Consider the following 21,038-nt stretch of genomic DNA (forward strand, 5'->3'; position numbering starts at 1 on the left):
GAAACCCCATAGTCCCAGATTTGCTTCTCTGCTCATGCAGGTGCTCTGCAGCCTGTGGGCAGTGGTGTCACAGGACTGGAGTGTCTTGATAAGACTCCCATGGCTCCCAAGAGAGAGTTTTCCAAAGTCCTGGGAGAGTTCCCGTGGATTTCCTTGGACCCAATGATCATGTGCATATCATTTAAAAATAATTTTTTATATTCAACTTTTATTTTGGAATAATGTTAGATTTACAGAAAACTTACAAAGATAGAACACAGGATTCCTGTATGCCCCTTAACTAGTTTCCCCTAATATTGTTCTCTTACATACAAAACAGAAATGAACTCGCATGCATTCCCATCACCTAGACACCAGGCATTTTCAGATTTTACCAGTTTTTCTACCACCGTCCTTTTTCTGTTCCAAGACTCATTCCAAGACACAATACTGCACTTACTGTAGTGTTTAGATGTGAGGATATGCTGTGCACACTATTTCAGTTGTCTTTTGCTCTTTACGGGTCCACCATAAGTAGGGTGCCCAAGACCACCCTGGGTTACACGTCTTGTCCTGGTATAATCATTAATAGAATCCCTCCCTTCATTGTCAAAAATGTCCCAGTTTGGACAGTAAGTTATGTGGTCCTCCTAGTTATATGCATCTTTCCATACTATTAAACACTACTCAAAATTTAGTGACTTAAAACAACAAGCATTTCTTGTTTTTCACTGTTCTGTGGGCTGTTTCCCACAGGTGTTTCCTCCAGTCTGGGCTGATCGGTTGGGACTGGGTGGTCTAGAATGTCCTCACTCCCGAGTCTGGAGCCTGGGCTCGGACAGCTGGAGTTTCTCTGGTGGTGGTGGCAAAACTCCCTGCAACAAGAGAGGGCAAGAGGGGTACCCAAGCCTTTCCAATTCACTGTCATGCTTGCTAATGTCTCATTGGCTTAAGCAAATCACGTGGCCCAACTCAGCCCCGCCCCAGAAATAGACTGAGGCAGCAGCTAATGATTTTGGCAGGTTTTTCAATCTGCCACACTATTCTTAATGACTTCAGAGAATTCACTGGACTGTATTTAGACAGAACACTCTTGTTGGATGTGAAGTTTGTGATTTCTTGAGTGCTTATAAACATACTGTTAGGCGTCTGTCTTAATGCATAAACTTTGTATGCATTGTTATCTCAGATTCGGTTCCTAGAAGAAGAAGAAGGCAAGTAGGTTTCCTTTTGTCAAGTGATGTGAACCATTTGCTTTTTCCCATTGGGAAAATTCCATTCTTTTTCTTTCTTTCTCTTTCTTTCTTTCTTTCTTTCTTTCTTTCTTTCTTTCTTTCTTTCTTTCTCTCTCTCTCTCTCTCTCTCTCTCTCTCTCTTTCTTTCTTTTTCTTCTTTCTTTCTCTTTCTTTCTTCTTTCTTTTTGAGAGAGAGAGTGTACCCATGTGAGGTAGGGGAGGGGAAGGGAAGAGGGAGAGGGGGAGAAAGAGAATATTAAACAGTCTCCATGCCCAGGGAGGAGCCCCTACACCAACTGCATCTCATGACCCTGAAATTATGACCTGAGGAGAAATCAAGAGTCTGAGATTTAACAGACTGAGCCACCCAGGTGTCCCTGGTTTTATTTTCTAAGTAACAGACTTGTTAAGATTGATAGACCTTTTATGGGTTATATTTTTGGCACCAGGAAATCCCTAGCAAGTCAATTGTTTGTTCGATGTTTACATAGTTACTACTCTGGGGCTACATGCCTGAAAGATGCTGTCAACTCTGGTAAGTGAACGTTTTATTCAAGTATGGCTTACTTGTCATATCTTCCTTCCCCAGTGACCTTCTGCCCCCCAATTACAGCAGAACTCAGCTGACTGAATGGCATTCTGCTCTCAGCATCTTAAATAAGAACCTCGGTGAGTGAGGTTTGTGGGGTACCACGTGGGTCTCTTCAGAATCCTGGTCAAGTAGTAGCCAATCATTTATGTTAGAGTCCATCGTTAACTCAGGAGTGGGGGCAGGCCCCCCTGGAGGAGGGAGGGAATGTAGATGGAAGAGTGAATTCTGAGAGTTCATATAGGATCTCCAAAACCTTGCTGGTAGAGCCCTCTCCCTCCCATAGCTTCCTGGTCACTGCCCAGCTGGCATGGCTGCCAGCCACACACTCTGACCCTGAACCTTGACCACAGCAAGGAGCCAGAAGGATGGCTTTGATGACCTCCTGTGAGGACAGCTTGTGGGCCAGATCCTGGGTATATGAGATGCCAAGCATGTAGTCTTGTAGTCAGAGAGATGTGGGTTTGACCCCCAGCTCTGTACCATCCCAGCTGTGTGACTTTGGGAAAGTTATGGCCACTCTTGGCCTCAAACTGCTCCTCTATAAAATGGGGATCTCCAGAGGAATAATAAAGGTACCTACCTTGTGGGGTTGTTGTGAGGATTGCATCCTGCGGTCTAGTTGAGTGCTCAATAATAAATAGTAATGTTTAAAAATGCTCTATATCAAGGGTCCTCAAACTCCCACCCGTGGGCCTCTGCTTGTTTGCAAGTTTCATTGGAACATAGCTGTGCTCATTTGTTCACATATAGTCTCTGGTTGCTTCTGCTCTACAGCCTCAGAAATGAGTAGTTGCAACAGAGACTTCATGGCTGGCAAAGCTGGCAATATCTACTATCTCACCCTTAATAGAAAATGTTTGCCAAGCCTTGTTCTGGAAGATTTAGGATATTTCCATGTCTTTTGAGGCTTACAGAAACCTGGTGAGGTCAGTAGTGTCATTGTCCCCCTGTGATGGAGAAGGACTCAGAGGCATAGAGAGGTGAGGTATCCTGCCCATGGTCACACAGCTAATGAAGTCACACCTGCCTGTGACCTGGATACTTTGGTTAAAAGTATCATTGCTCCCAGGGCTCTTAGGTTTAGAATTACAATGGTATTATAATTATAATACCAAGGGTAAGAGCCTCAGGACCCCACAGGGACTTCACCGGACGGGACGGGTAGGGATGTGCTGGCCTAGGAAGTCACCCTGCAGATGGAGACACCAGCTTTAGAGCTTCTCCTGGTCAGTTCTACCGCACATCTGCCCTTCCTGGTGTCCTACATTAGCCTGCTTCCATCTGCCCTGTCATCCTCCTCACCCTTCTCAAAAAATGACCACCACAGATTTTTTGTGCTGTCTTTCAGTTTCTAGAACTGCCAGAAACGTTAAACTTCAGCTGCTTATCTTAGACACCAAGAGTCACACTGAGTTTATTAGAAAGTGGGAATCAGTAGACAGGAGAGGTGAAAATTGATCGGCCAGCTTCTGAGTGTTCTGCTAGCCCGTCCACTTCTTATGGAATTAGCCACAGATGTGATCTGTGAACCCTCATTAATTTACACCCTTGATATTGTATTATGATTTGGTACAACCATCTGAAAAGAATCTTATTGGCCTTGAAGCAGAGTCAAGAATCAGGGTTAGAATAGATTCAGAACAGATAAAGACAACTCCTTCAAGGCCCTTCTCTTGGGGGTGTCGGGGACTTTGTGGGGAAGGTGATTCCAGCCCCTGATCTGAACTGGAACCACTGATCTCACCTCAGTTACCTCTGCTAAAGGGAGAAGCTGCCTCCCTTGTGAAGGGGGAAACTCTGATCTCCCCTCTTCCTCCTGGAAGAGCAGCTAACATGTTTTCTTTCTGCCCACGGAGATAATTACCACATGGACTGCATGATGCGGATCCGCCTGCAGTACGAGAAGACCTGGCAGGAGTGCCTGGAGCATGTGCAGAAGTGCAAGGTGGGCGCCCCTCCCAGCCCCGCCCCTGCCTCTCTCCAGCCTGGATCCCCTGCTTTCCTCCCTCATAGGCCCCAGGCCTTCACTGGCCTCAGGCATCCCTGTGCCTAGACTCCTCCTCCTCAGCTCTGCCCACCCATCGTCACTCAAGGGGTAGCCCAGCATGACCTCCTCCAGGAAGACCTCTCTGATGAAGGTATACACTCTCTGAGCACATCAGACTTCAACCTTGACCATCTGCACCACTTAGAGCACCTGACATTATTGCTTCCAGGGAGGTTGCATCCCAGGGGTTATTTCCAGGGCTTCACTTTTGCAAGTAGTGGTGCCATTGCTGTCACATCCAAGACTTCTGTCCACCCCGTCTGCTTTTGTCACAGGGTGAGACAGAGTTTACTGGCAAACCACTTCAATGACAAAGCCTGGTTTTCTGGGGGTCCACAGAGATATTTTGTCAACATGACCCCTCCCTGCCTCCTGGCTCCAGCAAGTTCCTGCTACTCCACCCCTCCTGAGTCTATAGACCTGTGGTTCTGCCACCAAGACTCCCAGGTGAGCAGAATTCACAGGGAGCAGAGCCTTTATGGTCCATGCAGGCTCCCCAGGGGCTGCACCACCCACTTGCACACGCTCACATTGAATCCTGCGAGGTCCTACAGGGCAGGTATCACCAGCTCCATCTGGAGATGAGAAGACCAAGTCTCCAGAAGCCCAGGGGCTGCCCATTTGCACTGTGGCCTTAGGGGCAGCCACATGCCTCTCAGTCTGCTTTTTCAGGGTGTCAAGCCTCAGAAGCAAAGCCTGGACGGAGAGGAGGGAGGGAAACCTTTGCCCTAGGAGAGCCTTCCCAGCACCGTGCCCCTGGCAGTTTCTTCCCCTTCCCCCCACTGCCTCCTGGGACCTCGCTGGGGAGCTCAGCGGCCTTTGGTCCCAGGTGCCAATCCTTGTGCCCATTCTCACTTCCCCTTGTAAGACTCGGCAGGGGATAAGTTGCAGCCAGCATATACCCCAAGAGTGTATTAACCCCGACAGAGGTATCCCTTGGTATCCCTATTCAGCAGCATTGGAAGTATATGACTACAGACCATTTTTATTTGGGGGAGGTTGGTTTACATTAGATTTTGTGCATAAACCAAGGCTTTATTACTATGAAGAGCCAGCTTTCCAGTTGGCATAATAGGGATTCAGTCATAGGAAATAGGAGCCCTCTTTGACTCACAGCAAGCAATGCTGAGGCTGCAGGATGGCTGATTATACCTTTAGGGTCTGTTGGTTCTGAGTTCAGATCCCAGCCCCACTACTTGCCAGATGGGTGGCCTCCAGCAAGTGTCTTCACCTCTCTGAGCCTTGGTTTCCTCATCTGTGGAATGAGACTGATAAGGACACCTTCAGGGGATTCAGTGAGACCATGGGTAGTACGCAGCACCTGGACAAGCTGGGTGGACCAAAAACATAGATCATCTCTTACCACTAGGAGGGTTTCCCCTGAGGCTGGGTGACAAGCAGAGCTCAGGGGACAGAGACAGGCCCCGAGGTGAAGCCCTCACCAGACCTAAGCCAGGCTCTGTCTTATTTGCCTCCAGAAGCAGCTGCTGGACTGGAAAGCCTTCACTGAGGAGGAGGCAGAGAGCCTGGTGAGCCCACACTTCTTCCAGGTGGTGGGAACGCTGCAGAGCAAGGTGGAGGAGGAGCTGGAGCTCTTAGATGTATGTAGCTGGGGGCCCACAGCTGGGGAGCAGGGTGGGCGGGGAGGGGTGTCACCCGAGTGCCAGGCTATGAGAAGACCAGAGTCCGGGGGCTCCGACTTCCTTGTCACTAGCGAGTCCATTTTCCTTTGTCCTGGCCGGGCTCTGGAGTGGTTCCTCTGCGCCGGGTGCTCCAGGCTCACCCCCGGCCCCCCAGCTGCCCGCTGGCACCCATGCTGCATGTGGCTCGGGTAGTGGGTACTCCTTGGAATCATTGCTGAGTCTGGGTGCTGAAGGGCCACAAGGGGTAATGCTGCCCCAGGACGCTTAGCACCTGGAGCTGGCTGGGAAGCACTGTCTGCTGAGGGCCAGATAGTAAATATTTCAGTTCTCTGTGGGCCATCAGGTCTCAGTAACAGATTCTCACTCTGCTGTTGTCACACAAAAGCTGCTGTGGGCAATGCAAGAATAAATGAGTGTGTCTGGGCTTCAATAAAATTTCATTTGTGAACATTGAAATTTGAATTTCATATAATTTCCACATCATTAAATATCTCTGTTTGATTTTTTTTCTCCCAACAGTTAGAAAATGTAAAATCTGTGCTTAGCTCTCAGGGCCAAACAAATAAAAAAGGCAGAGGGCCAACTTTAGTTCCTAGGCCAAGTTTGCTGAGCCCTCACCCCAATGGAAGCATACAATAAACCTATAAAATGGGGAGAGGTGAGGATTTAACAGCAGAGTGTGGTGTTTGGCTCAGCTATGAAGAATCAGGGGATTCTGAAGAAGGAAAACTGCCCAGGCTGAGATGGCTGTGGCCTTCCTGGTACCAAGGCTAGTGACTGGGCTTGATCCTTCTTCTAGGCCCCAAACTTTCCCTTCTTCCCATGAGTGACCTCAATGAATATGGGACAGGTCTAGAGATGGGGATTCGGGGTCAGCAGAGGAGGGAGGGCTAGGAGCCAATGTGTGACCCAGGAAGATGGCCTTGAGGGATGGTGCCCGGGCAGTGATGACCAGTCCTTGGAGATGTGGGGCCTCCACTGGCTGGCAAGGGAGCCCTGGGTGGGGGGGCTTCTCCTCATCCTGGGCCAGTTGGCTTTCAAGGCCCCTTCTCTGGGTCCTGCCACTGCAGAAATCCTTCGAGGGTCTGGCAAAGCAGACAGAATGGCAGAGCTCAGATCTCTTCAACTACTTCCAAGAGGCTGTGCAGCTGTGGGAGGCACATCAGAACATGCTGTCGGTGCAGGACCTGGAGCTCGAGAAGAGGATGGAGCTGCAGCGGCAGAAACACAGCCTAGAGGAACAGGTGTGGCTCCTAGGGCCCAGGGGAGCCTCTGCAGGGCATGAGGCAAGGGCCACACCCAGACTGTCAGCTGCCCAATGGCTCTGCTTGGTGGCAGGTAACCTCAGCCAGCATTCAGATGAAAAAAGAAAAAAAGTTCCCACCATATTTACTTCACAGTATAGCTAAAAATTAACCCCAGACTTATCTTACACTCAAATGTGAAACCTTAGCTATAAAACACAAATAGAGAAATTGAGGCTCACCTTCCCCATAGGCCTGGATGGGAGTAGAAGAAATCTGTCAGTCAGATGTGAGCTAGTGATGGGTCCTTGGACCCAAATGTGTCTGTTAGAGAGTGTGCATGAGAGACAGACAGACTGGGTGGGGGGAAGTGCGGAGCATCTACCTCTGGCAGTCACCCTGTGCCCACAGGAGATGCGCTGGGCCCCCACCCTACCTGCCTTCACACAGTCTAGGGAGTGGAGAGCCACACCCAGCATCTGATCTCAAATACAATTGATGTCAAGGAGAGCAAGGGGCGGGTGCCATGGGAAGGTGTAGCATGGGCCTGCCCAGGTGGGACATGTGTAAGGGACATGTCCCTGAGGAGTCCCATCTGAGCTGGGTCTCCAGGGATGTAAAGTAGACAGAGCAGAACATTATCAACAGAGAAGAGCCTGGAGCATTGAGGGTAAGCATAGTGACATATTTGGCGCCCCTTTGTGGAGGAGAAAGTCCTGAGGTACCCGCACCTCAGCTCGGGTGTCAGGGTCTCTGCATGTCACTCACATGCACTCTGTGAGTTTTGAGTTTTGGTAATTCATGTCTGCTTCTTCCTCCTATTTTGGATGCTGCTGCCAGGCCCAGGAGGCCCGCCTTGATAAGCTCTTGGACCAACTGAGGCAGCAAAGCCATGAGGAAACATTGAAGATTCACCTGGAAAAAGCCAAAGATTTTTTGAAGAATATGAAATTCAGGTAGGCAGACCAGATCCTGAAAGAAGGGAATGGCCTGACATACATATTCAAGAGCTGAGGCCGTCTGCTTAGGAGCCCAGGGTGTGCTCAGCAAGCTCATGATGAAAATGTTGCATCTAACTTTGGAGATATCCTCGTGGTCCTTTGCAGCTCTGCTCTCAGCCAACACAGAAGCTTCCAGGGAGAATTCTGATCGGAAAAATTTATGGAGGGAGATTTCAAGGCCATGTAGTTTAAAGGTCAAGAGCATGGGCCCTCTCACTCCCTTTTCAAATTTTAAAACATTTGTGCTCTTTGTTAAAGAAAAAAAAGTTAACTGACACAAACATGTAGAACTTTCCCCCTCATTCCTGCCCACCTCTTCCTTTTCGTGGGTATGTACATTTATGTGGATATAAATAGATATACAGTATTTTAATTAATTATTTATTTATTTATTTTAAGATTTTATTTATCCATTCTTGAGAGAGGGGGAGAGAGAGAGAGAGAGGCAGAGACACAGGCAGAGAGAGAAGCAGGCTCCATGCAGGGAGCCTGACATGGGACTCAATCCCAGGTCTCCAGGATTACGCCCTGGGCTGAAGGCGGCGCCAAACCACTGAGCCACCTGGCCTGCCTGATATACAGTGTTTTTAAAATAAAAATTGGATCATGCCATGCAAGTAGATCTGTAACTGCAGGTAGATGTCCATTTTCTAATGACCATGTAGAATTAATCAGTACAGGTGCTTCATAATGGTCTAATCATCCCCCAATAGATTAGCTTTTTAAGATTGGTTCCAGTTTCTCAATATTAAAAACACTTCTCTGTGAACTGTCGTGTATCTTTGTGCCTTTATACAATGAATTCTATAGAGACCATTCATAGAAATGAAGCCACACTGCCAAATGGTTGCAGCACTTAGTTTCAGAAGTGTATCTTGAGACAAATAAGTCACCTCCTTACCCCCAGCCTTGTCTCCTTACCTGGGAAACAAAGTCTGATCCCTGGGGCACAGGAGGGTTTGAATGGATGATGTAGGTAAAGTTCAAAGACTGTGTTGGGACAGTGGACAGGAAACGGGAACCCATGTTACAATAGAGAACTCTCCTGTGCACATTTTATGAATGTTCTACAAAAGAGTATGTATTCCTTGTGTGATCAGAAAAATAGCAAAACCAAGGATTACCAGAGTGAAAGGAAGCATGTGCAGTGGCTCTGTGCAGAATAACCTAGGTGGGCTTCCAGCCCATCTTGGTGTGTCCTGGGGTGCGACTCTTGGTTGGGGTCTCCCACACTCGGTAGAGCCGCCCCTTAGGCAGTGGTCTTGTCTCCCTCCCTCCCAGGTATGAGTGTTTCCACAAGCTCCTGATAAAGGAAGTGATGGAGTACCCAGTGACCATACTGAAAGAACTGAACTCTTACAGCTCCACCCTTAGCCAACACTTCTATGTCCGTGAGATCTTTGAACAGGTATGGACAGGGGTGCAAATACCCAGCCACTCACCGAGAAGCAAAGGGGAAAGGATATCTTCTAGTTTTGATCTGCCTTAACTTTTCACACCTTCATTAACCCCTACCGAGTTTGAATCTGTCAGGCATTAAGGAGTAAGAAGCAGAAGGTATCTCTAAAAGAGACCATTTCTTTCTTAGATTAAAAGAGGATGAAAGGCTCAGAACTCAGGTTTGTCTGGAATTATGATGGAAAGACTATTTTCTAAAACTCTGAGTTCCATTCATCCTCCTCACCACTAACTACCCCATTACCCTCCTACCACCACTCTGCCGTGCCCTCTCTCTGGCTCAAAAGTCCCTCACCAACTCTGCAGCCCCTGCCAAGTCCAACTTCCAGTCCTAGATGAGCACAGAGGCCCCCACGTCTGGTTCTCTCCACCTGGACCCTTCCTGCTTCAGCCAACTCTCCACTCTTCCTGCATATGCCCCCTCGCCCTGCTCCCCCGGCCTCCCTCACCCTGCTCCTCTGCTGGCATCCACACATCCCAGACCCAGCCAGCCTTCCACTACCAGTGGCAAGTGTCCCGGCCACTCACTTCCCTCACCCCCTGACCCCTCTCTTGTCTCTGGATGTGCTTGTATGGTGGTTGCTGACAAATACCAGAGTTCAGAACATCCAGAGTAGGTGTTTCCTGAAGGGCAGGTATATGGTCACTAATTCTGATTCAGCTTCAGTTGCCCTTCGCACAGCATCTTGCACGTGGTTCAGACACAGTGACTATTCCCTGGGTAAATGCATGCATAGCTGGAATGTCCTGATCTGACACTCCTAGAGTTTGTCCCTTTCCCACACAGCCAGCCAGAGTCCTACATGGCCAGACCCAACAATACTTGTGGTTATTACTGAACCTAGCTGAGACTTTCTCATATATACAGGGCTGCCAGCTCCTCAGAGAACCCCCTCCAGAGAGGAGGAACCTTTATTTCAATTGTTAATAAATGCTTTCTCTGGTATGTAGGTTGAGGTCGAGCTCAAGCTATAGGAGAGTGAAATCACCAGTTGCACCTTGAGATCGGTCTGGTTGCTTGGGTTCAAATTCAGGTGCTATTATGATCTCCGTGTCATAGTGAGGAGACTGAGTCCTATAGAGCTTAAGGAGCTTGGCCAAGGTCATGGAGCTGGGATTCAAATCCAGACCTAGAGCCCACACTGTTATCCATGACACAGTATATTCATGAATTCATCTAGAGTCTGTGAAACCGGGAATTTGTAGGGTTAATGAAGGGGCTCTCAGGTCACATAAATCATGTTCATTCTGTATGTTCACATCCAGCACCAAGAGCAGCAGATTCCTGCCCCTTTTTCTACATCCACCAATTTATACTTTCTTGCTCTTTGTCTCACATCACTACAAAATGAGAGTTTATTTACTAATGCCTATTGTGTGATAAAAAGTCTTGCTAGCCTGCCTGGGATTAAGGAAAACTGATTCCCTGGTTTGGGAACACTCTGATGACCACAATGAAATAAGGAGTAAGAAGCAGGTTGAGATGAGAAACAATAAAAAGTCAAGGCTTGCATCAGATGTTAAAGGGGATGTGTCGGCCATTTTACTTAAATGAAAAACGATGTCTGAAGTAGCACTCTGGAAAAAGGCAGTGCTGCTCACTCAGTGTCCTGTGTTTTTTCCTTGTAGACCTTGGAGGGGAAAGTCATTTTCAAATGCAGGGAACCAGGTAACACCATTATAATTCAATTCTGATCCTCTCTGACTTCACTCTTGTACATTTATGGGCTGGGTGGGCCCAATCCAGGCCACCTTAGTAACCTGTTTTTCCTTGTGCTTTGGGATTGGTCATCACAGAAGCACACGAAAAGCACTCCCAGGACAGTATGAGAAAACTGAGGTGCAAACAGAGGGCTAAAGTGGAAATGAGTAAAAGTGAAGAAAGTGAAAGAGAGACAAGTTCCTCCAGGTCAGCAGAAGCGATGGAAGAAGATCAAGAAATGGAGTCTTCCTTAACTGAAGAGATGGTAGTAAGCCAGCAGGAACAATCTGTACTGAGTGACAAGATGGATGAGTTCAGTGAGGAATCTGTCCAGGAATCAGAAAAAATGCAAGTTGAACGAGACAGCTCCTTAAAACCATCCCCAAACCGGGAAAATGTGATGGTTCAAGAAGAAGAGATAGAGGAGGAGGAGAAAAAGGAGGAGGACAAGGAGGAAGAGAAAGAAAAGTTGAAGGAGAGTGAGAAGAAGAAAAAGAAGGAGAAGGAGGAGGAGAAGGAAGCGGAGAAGAAAGAGGAGGAAGAGGAAGAGGAGAAGCATGAAGAGGAAGAGAAGCAAAGGGAGGAGGAGGAGGAAGAAGAACATGAGAGTTTATCCATGGATGAGGTAGGCCAGCAATGTATTCATTCTTGGTATGGGGAAAGCGTGCTAGGCTCTGCATATCCCAAGCTGGGGTCCCCGACAGTGCAGTCTTCACGGGGATTTATAAATGTATGCACGTCTTTTATTTTGTCCACAAGAATCCAATTCTTATCTCACAACAAAGCTTTTTAAAATTTACTTTCTTCTCCTAACATCTTATCCTGCAATCTACTCTGAAGTCACCCCTTAACTGTATTGCTTTCCTTGTCCTTCCCTAGTCATCTCTTTCCGAGCTCCTCTTTCCTATATAGACCAACTTAACCTCTCTATTCTTTCTCTCTTCCCATTCTCCTGTGTAGCACAAAAGATCCATATCCAAGTTGGCAGACAGAGGTCTCCTTGGAGTGCAGGGAAGTTACTCTCATTATTAAATCTTGTCCTCCAAACACATTCCAACTCACAGAACAGTAACTTGGATTCCCATAATCATGAAGTTGCAAGACTCTCTTCCTATCTTGCTGTAAAAGAAGTAGCATAGGAGACTTGTTTTTGAGCAGGGATCCCTATTTCAAATGCCCATAGGCATGTAATAGAAAAAAGGTCTGGAGACCAAGTATAAAATAAGACTATTGTCTTAGTCTGTTGGAGCTGCTATAACAGAATATCACAGATTGGGCAGTTTATGAACAACAAATTTCTCACAGTTCCGAAGGCTGGGAAGTCTAAGATCAAGGTGCCAGCAGTTTTGGTGAGTGGTGAGGGCCCACTTCCTGGTTTATATACAGCCATCTTCTCACTGTGTCTTCATATGGTGGAAAGAACCAACTCTTTTATAAGGGCATTAATCCCATTCATGAGAACTCTGTCTTCCTGACCTAATCACCTCCTAAAAATCCACCTCCAAATACCAACACATTGAATTTCAGAGAACACCCAACATTCAGTCTAAGGCAACTGTGCAGTCATTACTCAGCTCCAACCAATAATACCATGTGGGAATGGAGACTCAGAATTGACAAATTTTCTGATTTCTAAGAGAAATCAGAAATCCAAATTATTTGTAGAATTTCCCAATTTTGAAAGCATTATATTGGGCAAAAAATAATTACAGGCAAAATTCAGCCCACAGGTTTACAACCTTGATATTCAAGATCCTATGGTTGGATCCCCAGGTCTGTTTGATGACATAAAGTCTAAAATCTTCTCTTCTGCATAGGCTGAAGCCCGGGAAGAGAGTCTGGGGGAGATCTCCCATGAGGACATGGAGTCCTTCACTACCTCCAGCGGACACACTTATTTTGTCTTCCTAACCCTGGAACAAGAAGAAGAGAGTTGCAAGTGGTCCCATTCCAACCTTTCTACCATTCTCATCAATGACATGTCCAATGCCAACTTCCTAGAACAAGTGATAATTCCACCCAGACTAGTTTTACAAATTAAGAAACAGTGAGTAAAAACCCCCTTTATTCTCATTCTCCTAAGTTTTGTTAACCAGGTGAGGTATTACAACAAAAGATTGGCCTAGTTTTAGCTGGAAAAAGAAAATTTGTAGGTAACTGAGGGTTGAGATGAGAAACAATAAAAAGTAAATTTCCAGGAATTATTTGTAGACACAGATATCTTCTGTGAGAGTGACCCCCTTCATCTGTCCCAGGATGCCTTGCTGGCCTGGGCCTTGTATGTAGGAAATAGTGTTTTCCTGCAAGATATTAGAACATGTGTAATCTTTCCATTTCTTTCTTTCTTCTTTCTTTCTTTCTTTCTTTCTTTCTTTCTTTCTTTCTTTCTTTCTTTCTTTCTTTCTTTTTCTTTCCCTCCCTCTTGAGTATATATGAGTATATATCAATATGGTATTTAGCTCTGATTATATGACACTATAATTGCAGAAAATTAGAAAATTGAAAAAAGTATAATGAAAAATATAAAAATGACCCATAATTCTGCCACTGAGAATTTACCTCCCCTAACCCCCAATTTTCTGGGCCTCTGTGTTAGAATTTGGACCCAATGTGGAAATTTGCAATTGGCTTCAGATAGCATTTCCATTGCACTCTGACTCTACAATGTCATAGCTAGGACTCACCAGCTAGAGATCACCTGATTAGTCTACCTCCTCTGTATAGACATGGGCAGGGAGTAGAAGGAGTTAAGTCAGGCTTTTGGAACTCTTCTCTTTCACCTCAGCATCATCTCACCTTGAAAATGTCTCTTGACTTGAAACTCATCCTTTCTCCTTCATCTGTCACAGGCCATTGCCTGTCTTCTCCTTAAAGAATAAAAGCAAGGGCCACCACAAGAGCTAATATTTATTGAGAGGATTTGATACTCTCAATAACTATGAAAGGGGTACTATAATTAGCCTATGTTATGGACAAAGAAACTGAAGCTCAGGGAGTTAGCTATTTTGATAAGATCTCTGAGATAGGAAGTGGTTGGATCTAGGATGTAAATCTAGACCATGTGATTCCAGAGTCTTGAGCCAAACATTTATGCCATCTGGCCTTGGGATTAACCAGAAAAACAGTTCTGTGTTAAACTGATTTGATTTGCATGTTGAAGGATACAATACTGAAAAGTATGAAAATCATGAATGTATAGCTCAATGAATTACCCAAAGGGAACACACCTGGTAACCAGTACTTCCCTCAAAATAGAACATTACCAACTCTCCCTCATGTATTCATTTCAAGTCATTTCCCTCTCCTCCTCAAAGATAGCCAATATTCTAACTTCTGAATTAGTTTTGCTTGTTTTTGAACTTTATTTAGATGGAAGCATAGAAAACATACTCTTTTATGTTGGAATCCTTTCATTATGTTTGCAAGATTCGTATGTATTTTTGAATGTGGTCTTATCTCATTTTTATTTCTGTGTAGTATTCCATTATAAAAATACATAATCCATTTTCTTTATCCATTCTACTGCTGATGCATAGTTGAGTTGTTTTTCTTTGGGGAATGGAACAGTGCTGCTCTGAGCATTCTTGCGCAAGTCTTTTGGTGAACATATGTCTCCATTTCTGTTAGATACATAACTGAGAGTGGAATTGTTGGGACATAGGATTCTATGTGTGTCCCTCTTGAGAAGATACAACCAAAAATAGTACCAAAGAGTTTTCAGGTTAATACATGGCAAATGGTTATCCCTCTCTGTGCTTGCCTTTTTTTTCTCTCCTAAAGGAATCTTTTGATGAAGAGAAATTCTTATTTGCAATAAGATCCTATTCATCAATTTTTTTCATTAAGGTTAATGTACTTCCTGTCTTATCTGAGAAATCTGTGCTTGCCCCAAGGCCCTGAAAATATCCTCCTATTTACTACAAATGTTATCATTTTATTTTATTTTTATTTATTTATTTATTTTTAATTTATTTTTTATTGGTGTTCAATTTACTAACATACAGAATAACACCCAGTGCCCGTCACCCATTCACTCCCACCCCCCGCCCTCCTCCCCTTCTACCACCCCTAGTTCGTTTCCCAGAGTTAGGCAGTCTTTACGTTCTGTCTCCCTTTCTGATATTTCCCACACATTTCTTCTCCCTTCCCTTATATTCCCTTTCACTATTATTTATATTCCCCAAATGAATGAGAACATATAATGTTTGTCCTTCTCCGACTGACTTACTTCACTCAGCATAATACCCTCCAGTTCCATCCACGTTGAAGCAAATGGTGGTATTTGTCATTTCTAATAGCTGAGTAATATTCCATTATATACATAAACCATATCTTCTTTATCCATTCATCTTTCGTTGGACACCGAGGCTCCACATGGAGATGTATAATCTACCTGTAATTGATTTTGTTTATGTGCGAGATAGGAGTCAGATTCATGTCTTTCCATGTGTATAACCACTTGACTCCAGAAGGCTGGAGTCTCCCCACTGCTCTGCCAGACTTCCTTTCTATCTCTCTGTGTCTCTGACACATCACCCTCACCTCACCCTGCCTGGTTCCTGTAGTTGTATACTAAGTCAATATCTGGTAGTGTAAGTTCTCCAGCTTTGGTCTTCTTCTCCTTGGCCATTTGCATTTCTACATAAACTTGAGATCAGCTTATCAGTTTCTAGAGGAAGACATCTGCTATGCTTTTTATTTTTATTTCTTTTTTTTTTTTTAAAGATTTACTTGTTTATTTTAGAGAGGAGAGTGTGTGCACGCAAGGGTGGGGGGTAGGGACAGAGGAAGAGAATTTTCAAGCAGACTCCCCGCCGAGCATGGGGCCTGACATGAGGCTTGATCTCACAACCCTGAGATCATAACCTGAGCTGAAACCAAGAGTCAGATGCTTAACCGACTGAGCCCCTCCCAGGCACCCTGATTGAATTGAATGTATAGATAAATTTTATTGCATTGAATCTATAGATAAATTTGGGGACAACCAACACCTTAACAATACATGGGCATCTTAATAATAACATAAATTTTGAAAAGGAAGAAGTGGTAAGTTGGGAAAAATATTTGCAACTCACATCATAGTCAAATAATCTCATGTTCCCAATATATAAGGAGTGCCCATATAAAGAGATTGGTAAGAAAAACAGCATCTACACAACAGAGAAAAAATGGGCAAAGGATATTCATGAATAGTATGTAGAAAAAGAAATTAAATAGTCTTAAACAGATGCCAGTATGTTCAGTTTCAATCATAACATGATGAAATTGTCAAATTCAAAAGTATGGCAATTCACTCCAAGGCTGTGGAGAAAGGGAAATTATTATTCATTGTTGATGGCAGTTCTGGGTGCCTTGCCATGAAAGTAGTTAAGCCATATCTTTAAGAACCACAGATGTATTTTAGCCTTTGATTCAGCAATTCCAGTTCAGGGAATATATCCTGTAGAAACGCATCTACACTTGACTTACGCACAAGGTTATTCACTGTAGCCTTTTTTGAAGAACAAATGGTTAGAAACCATCTAATGTCCTTTGGCTGAGTCTGGTTAAATTAATGGTGGTCCATCCAGACAAAGGAATATAATACAGTGGGGGGAAAAAAAGGAAGAAGTGATAGGGGGAAGCACTTTATGTATCGATATGGAAAGCTCTCTCCCTGGTCACTGCCACTGGCAGAGCTGACTGTCACTGGTATCTTCCTCAGGCTTCGAACTGGCTTTTTTGAGCACCTAGAGAAGTGGTTTGACCAATGTGTCCTCAAAACCCGGGTCACTGCGGCCACCAAGATTGATGAACTTGATTCAGAATTGGAGCTGCGTCTGCACCTACATGAGCTAAGAGCTGAGCGCATTGAAAAAGACATCCATAATGTCAGGGCAGGTACGGACCCTGCTTGGGAAGACCACCCTGTCCCAGACAGCTGGTGTCAGTTCTGCATTCAGTAGGTGCCCCTCTGTGAGGGTTTCACCTCCAGACTGGCAGAGAAGACAGTTCTTAGAACCCGCATTTGAGATTTAAAAAAAAATTTTTTTTAAACAAGGATTTAGATGCCAAAATGAAGAGTATTGTCCTATTTTAGCAGCGTGAATAGATAATCTGTTCACACACCTATCAGATCAGATATACACCTGCATTCAGATGCTCTAGGGGCAAACCTGAGCTCACGAATCAGAGCCACCAGGCTCAGCCTCTCTAGCTGTGTGACTCTGGACAAGTTACCTGACCTCTCTGATCCCTCCTTCCCTTGCAGAAGAGGATACTTCTGGGGGTAATTAACTGTCCCTGAAAGGGTACAGTGAGGAATCCTAAGCAACTGGTACCCATTAATTTAAGCTTATAATTTTATAACTTAAAAAGAGGTGCCATCTTGCTCTTAGGCACAGGGCTCCATTAGTGGGTAACATATTTTTAGTTGGATCCTCAATGACTGTTTTGGGTTTTCACTTGTGTCACACTTCAAGTTTCTTCATGACCCTTTGAGCTTCCAGAGTGACCTCACATGGTCCCAACCAAACTCCTCCTGTCTGGAGCAGTGACAGTTGAGTTATGGAATCAGCCAGCCCAGCCCGGAGTCCCCCTGCTTGGGGCCTTGGGAACCCTGCTTGACTTTGTTTTGTTTTTAAAGATTTTATTTATTTATTCATGAGAGACAGAGAGAGACAGAGAGAGAGAGAGAGAGAGAGAGAGGCACAGACACAGGCAGAAGGAGAAGCAGGCTCCCTGCAGGGAGCCCAGTGGGACTCGATCCTGGGTCTCCAGGATCACGCCCTGGGCTGAAAGCAGCACTAAACCGCTGAGCCACCCGGGCTGCCCTGCCTTTGGAACCTCATTGTGTTCATCTGGAAAATGTGTTCATTAAATATAAGTATAAATTGAGACACTTCGTGAAGACTGTCTTCCTGCCCCTTCCGTGGCTCCCTGCCCCGGTGCAGGATGCAGAGATCAAGGTCAGAGAAACAAGGTCCCAGAGTCCCTGCACTCCTTTTTGGCAGAGCGGGATGACAGCACTTTCCCTTCCTGGCAGCAGGAAGATGGGGTGGGCTGACCTGAGGCTGTCTGCAGCTCGAAAGGCCTACGATGGAGCCCTTGAAACTAAATCCTGGTTCTGTTTAGCCCACCCTAGAAGTCCTATGGAATTCAAGCTTCCCTGAAAGAGTAGCCACTGGTAGAAAGGAACAAACTCCGACTGCCCAGCCTTGTGCTGTTTGTTTTCTCCAGACTCTCTCACCAGGCTCCCCACCCTTCCCAACACCCTCCACCCATCCACCTGCTCCTGGGTGTCTTTGCAAGCAGCAACCTCCCACTTACAGCCTGGACAGCCTCCTTTCCAGTTAGAGACACTGGGGCAGTCTCAGATGGCCTTTCTCAGATCTGCACCCATTCCCAAGCCACACCGAGGGTGATGGTCACCATCCAGGAGAGGAACGTCCTGAGGTGACTTGAGATCCTGGAGGGCCTCAGCTCCCCCTCATCCTTTTTCAGCTGAGCTCTTGCTCCATCAAGAGCGGCTGGACAGCCACTGTGCTGGGGTGACCGAGACGCTAAGGAAGGAAAGGCTGATGTTCTTCCAATTCCAAGAGGAGCAGAACATAAAGAGCAAAAACTTCCGCCGCAAGATTTACGACATGGAGCACATCTTCTTGAACGCCACGAAGAGCCAGAGGTGAGGGCCCTGGAAGTCTTGCGGGCCTAGAATCCCAGACACGAGATGCCAGCCTTTAGCTGCTCTCAAAGGAGTGGTCCCTCCCTGGTGGATAAGGGTCAGTTGTCTAGGCCCTATAGCAACCTCCTCTTTTCAGCTCACCTCTTCACACAAGTAAGAGTCCAACTGTGTGAACGTCGGGCTGGGGGCTGGGGGTTGGGGGCTGGGTGAGCAGGCAGGGACAGAAAAGGGTGCATGTGGTCAGGGTGCAGGGATGTTACTAACCAGCCCCGAAATGTCCATGCTGGGAGAAACCACTTCCTTCAAGGGAAATCAGGAAGAGCTTCCTGCAGGAGGGCCCCCTGGCCTGGGATGGAGGAAGGTAAAGAGGAGACAGAGTTTTCCCCTCGGGAAGGAGCACTGACCCAGCTTGGGGTGGGGATGTGCTCACAGCAGAGCAAGGGCTTCCAAGGAGACCATTCGGGGAATTGAGATGGAGGCTCTGGTGAACTCAGGGAGACCTCAGTCAGGTAACATGAGGGACCCTCACAGGAGCAGTCAGACACAATAGGCAGCTGGTTAGGGTGGACTTAAAGGTGAAGAGGAAACCTGCAGGGTGCTCCTCTAGGAGAGCACCAGCCACAGGAGCCACATTGCTGTGAGCTAGAGAGAGTGAGCACTGCAGGAAGGGCAAAGATCCAGTAGGAACTGGGGATTCCTTTAGTAATTTGGCGGCAAAGGCCAGAGAGAGGAGACAGATGTCCTCTGATACAGCACACTGAGAGTCCTGTGCTGTGTCCTGCACACACTGGCATTTTGAACTTCCTTTTAGCCTCTTTTTCTACTGAGAGGAACATGGCTGTGGTTGTGGTGGCCCCACAGCTGGGCACAGCAGTGGAGCTCGAGTGGCCCCCAGGGTGCCCTTCCATCCCTGGGTCACCACCACCCTGGCCTCCTGTGTCCTCTAGGCTGGTTACTCTGAGCAGCACACTGCATCAGGAGCTGCTTAGCTATGTGGATGTCATCCAAGTGTCCCTGCGCAGCTTCCGCCAGTACTTGGAGGAGAGCCTGGGCAAGCTTTGCTTAACCAACATTGAGTTCATCAAGCACTGCAGGTGGGAGCCAGCATCGGGGGCCTCTGTGGGCACTGGGCTTTCTCTGTTGAGAAGTGGTCATTTCCCCCTTTAATTTTTTTATTATGACAAAATATAGGACATAAAATTATCCATTCATCTGTTTTTCATGTGTGCAGTTAGTTCAGTGGCACTAAGTTCATTCACACTGTTGTGCAACCATCAACACCATCCATCTCCAACATTTTTCATCTTCATAAACTCAAACTCTGAATGCATTAAACACTAACTCCCATTCTCTTCTGCCAGCCCTTGGCAGCAGAATTCCTTTTTTTTTTTTTTTTTTTTGTCTCTATGAATTTGACTACTGTAGGTGCCTCATATAAATGAAATCATACAGTATTTGTCCTTTTGTGTGTCTGGCTTATTTCACTTAATGTCATCAACACTCATCATGTGGCATGTGTCAGAATTTCATTCCTTCTTAAAGCTGAATACTACTCCATTGTGTGTATATACCACATGTTGTTTCTCTGTTCATCCCTTAAAGGATATTTGGGTTATTTCATTGCTTCTATCTTTGAACCACCTCTATTCATTTTTCTATGATCTTATACTTTTAATCTAAAACTTTATCAACCACAGTGTTTGGGATGGGTGGGAAGTTTCAGGTCTGATCAGTGGCTTTTATTTCTCTTGAACTATTTTCAGATTGTTTTCTGAGGGAGGCAACTTTTCTTCTGAAGAAATTGACTCACTGTGTCATCGACTGGAGAAGGAAGCTTCCCGAATAGAGTTTGTTGAAAGTTTAATCATGATCAACATGGAGAAGATGGAAAATGAATACCTGGACCAGGTGGGAGAGCCCTGCCCTTGACCTCCAGCCAGGTCCTAGACACCCTTGCTCATTGCCTGACAGGCCTGCCAAGCCCCCATTCCAAAAAATTGAGCCTGTCTCCCTCTGTTTCCAAAGTCTGTAAGTTCCAAATTAAACCCCCCTCCTTTACTTTTTTATATTTCTTCACAGGCCAATGATATCATCAACAAGTTTGAAAGCAAATTCCATAACCTATCTGTGGATCTTGTTTTCATAGAGAAAATCCAGCGGTTGCTGACAAATCTGCAAGTGAACATCAAGTGTGAGGTAGGACAGATTCATTCTTCACCTGCATACCAGGCACTGTCCCAAGTGCTGGGAATACAACTGTGGGCTCTGCCCCGTGGGATTTGAACTCCAGCCAGGAGACAGATGTTAAATCATTATAGCCTCTAGGATTCATTGAGTTATTATGTACCATACATCCTACTAACTGACTTGTTTTGATCAGCTATGTTAGTCCTCACAAGAACTATATGAAGCAAGTACTGTTTCCCCCCCTATTTTAGAGACAAAGAAACTGAGGCAGACAGTAATTAAGTGAC

The 21,038-nt window shown here is 45.8% G+C and overlaps 1 protein-coding gene across 5 annotated transcripts in view; it reads left to right on the forward strand.

Moving 5' to 3' along the window:
* Positions 1-21,038, forward strand: part of CCDC180 (coiled-coil domain containing 180) — a 67,291-nt gene that overhangs the window by 13,883 nt on the left and 32,370 nt on the right. For all 5 annotated transcript variants that reach the window (XM_038552890.1, XM_038552891.1, XM_038552889.1 and 2 more), the window contains exons 12-25: positions 1,804-1,883; positions 3,663-3,751; positions 5,332-5,454; positions 6,567-6,740; positions 7,581-7,696; positions 9,023-9,149; positions 10,829-10,868; positions 10,997-11,526; positions 12,719-12,948; positions 16,606-16,781; positions 18,384-18,564; positions 19,512-19,658; positions 20,328-20,472; positions 20,644-20,760. In XM_038552890.1, coding sequence (XP_038408818.1) covers positions 1,804-1,883; positions 3,663-3,751; positions 5,332-5,454; positions 6,567-6,740; positions 7,581-7,696; positions 9,023-9,149; positions 10,829-10,868; positions 10,997-11,526; positions 12,719-12,948; positions 16,606-16,781; positions 18,384-18,564; positions 19,512-19,658; positions 20,328-20,472; positions 20,644-20,760 — 2,275 coding nt within the window. The remainder of the gene's footprint in view (positions 1-1,803; positions 1,884-3,662; positions 3,752-5,331; positions 5,455-6,566; positions 6,741-7,580; positions 7,697-9,022; positions 9,150-10,828; positions 10,869-10,996; positions 11,527-12,718; positions 12,949-16,605; positions 16,782-18,383; positions 18,565-19,511; positions 19,659-20,327; positions 20,473-20,643; positions 20,761-21,038) is intronic.

This window comes from Canis lupus, chromosome 11, assembly GCF_011100685.1.
Source record: "Canis lupus familiaris isolate Mischka breed German Shepherd chromosome 11, alternate assembly UU_Cfam_GSD_1.0, whole genome shotgun sequence".
In the NCBI taxonomy this organism is placed as follows: Eukaryota; Metazoa; Chordata; class Mammalia; order Carnivora; family Canidae; genus Canis; species Canis lupus.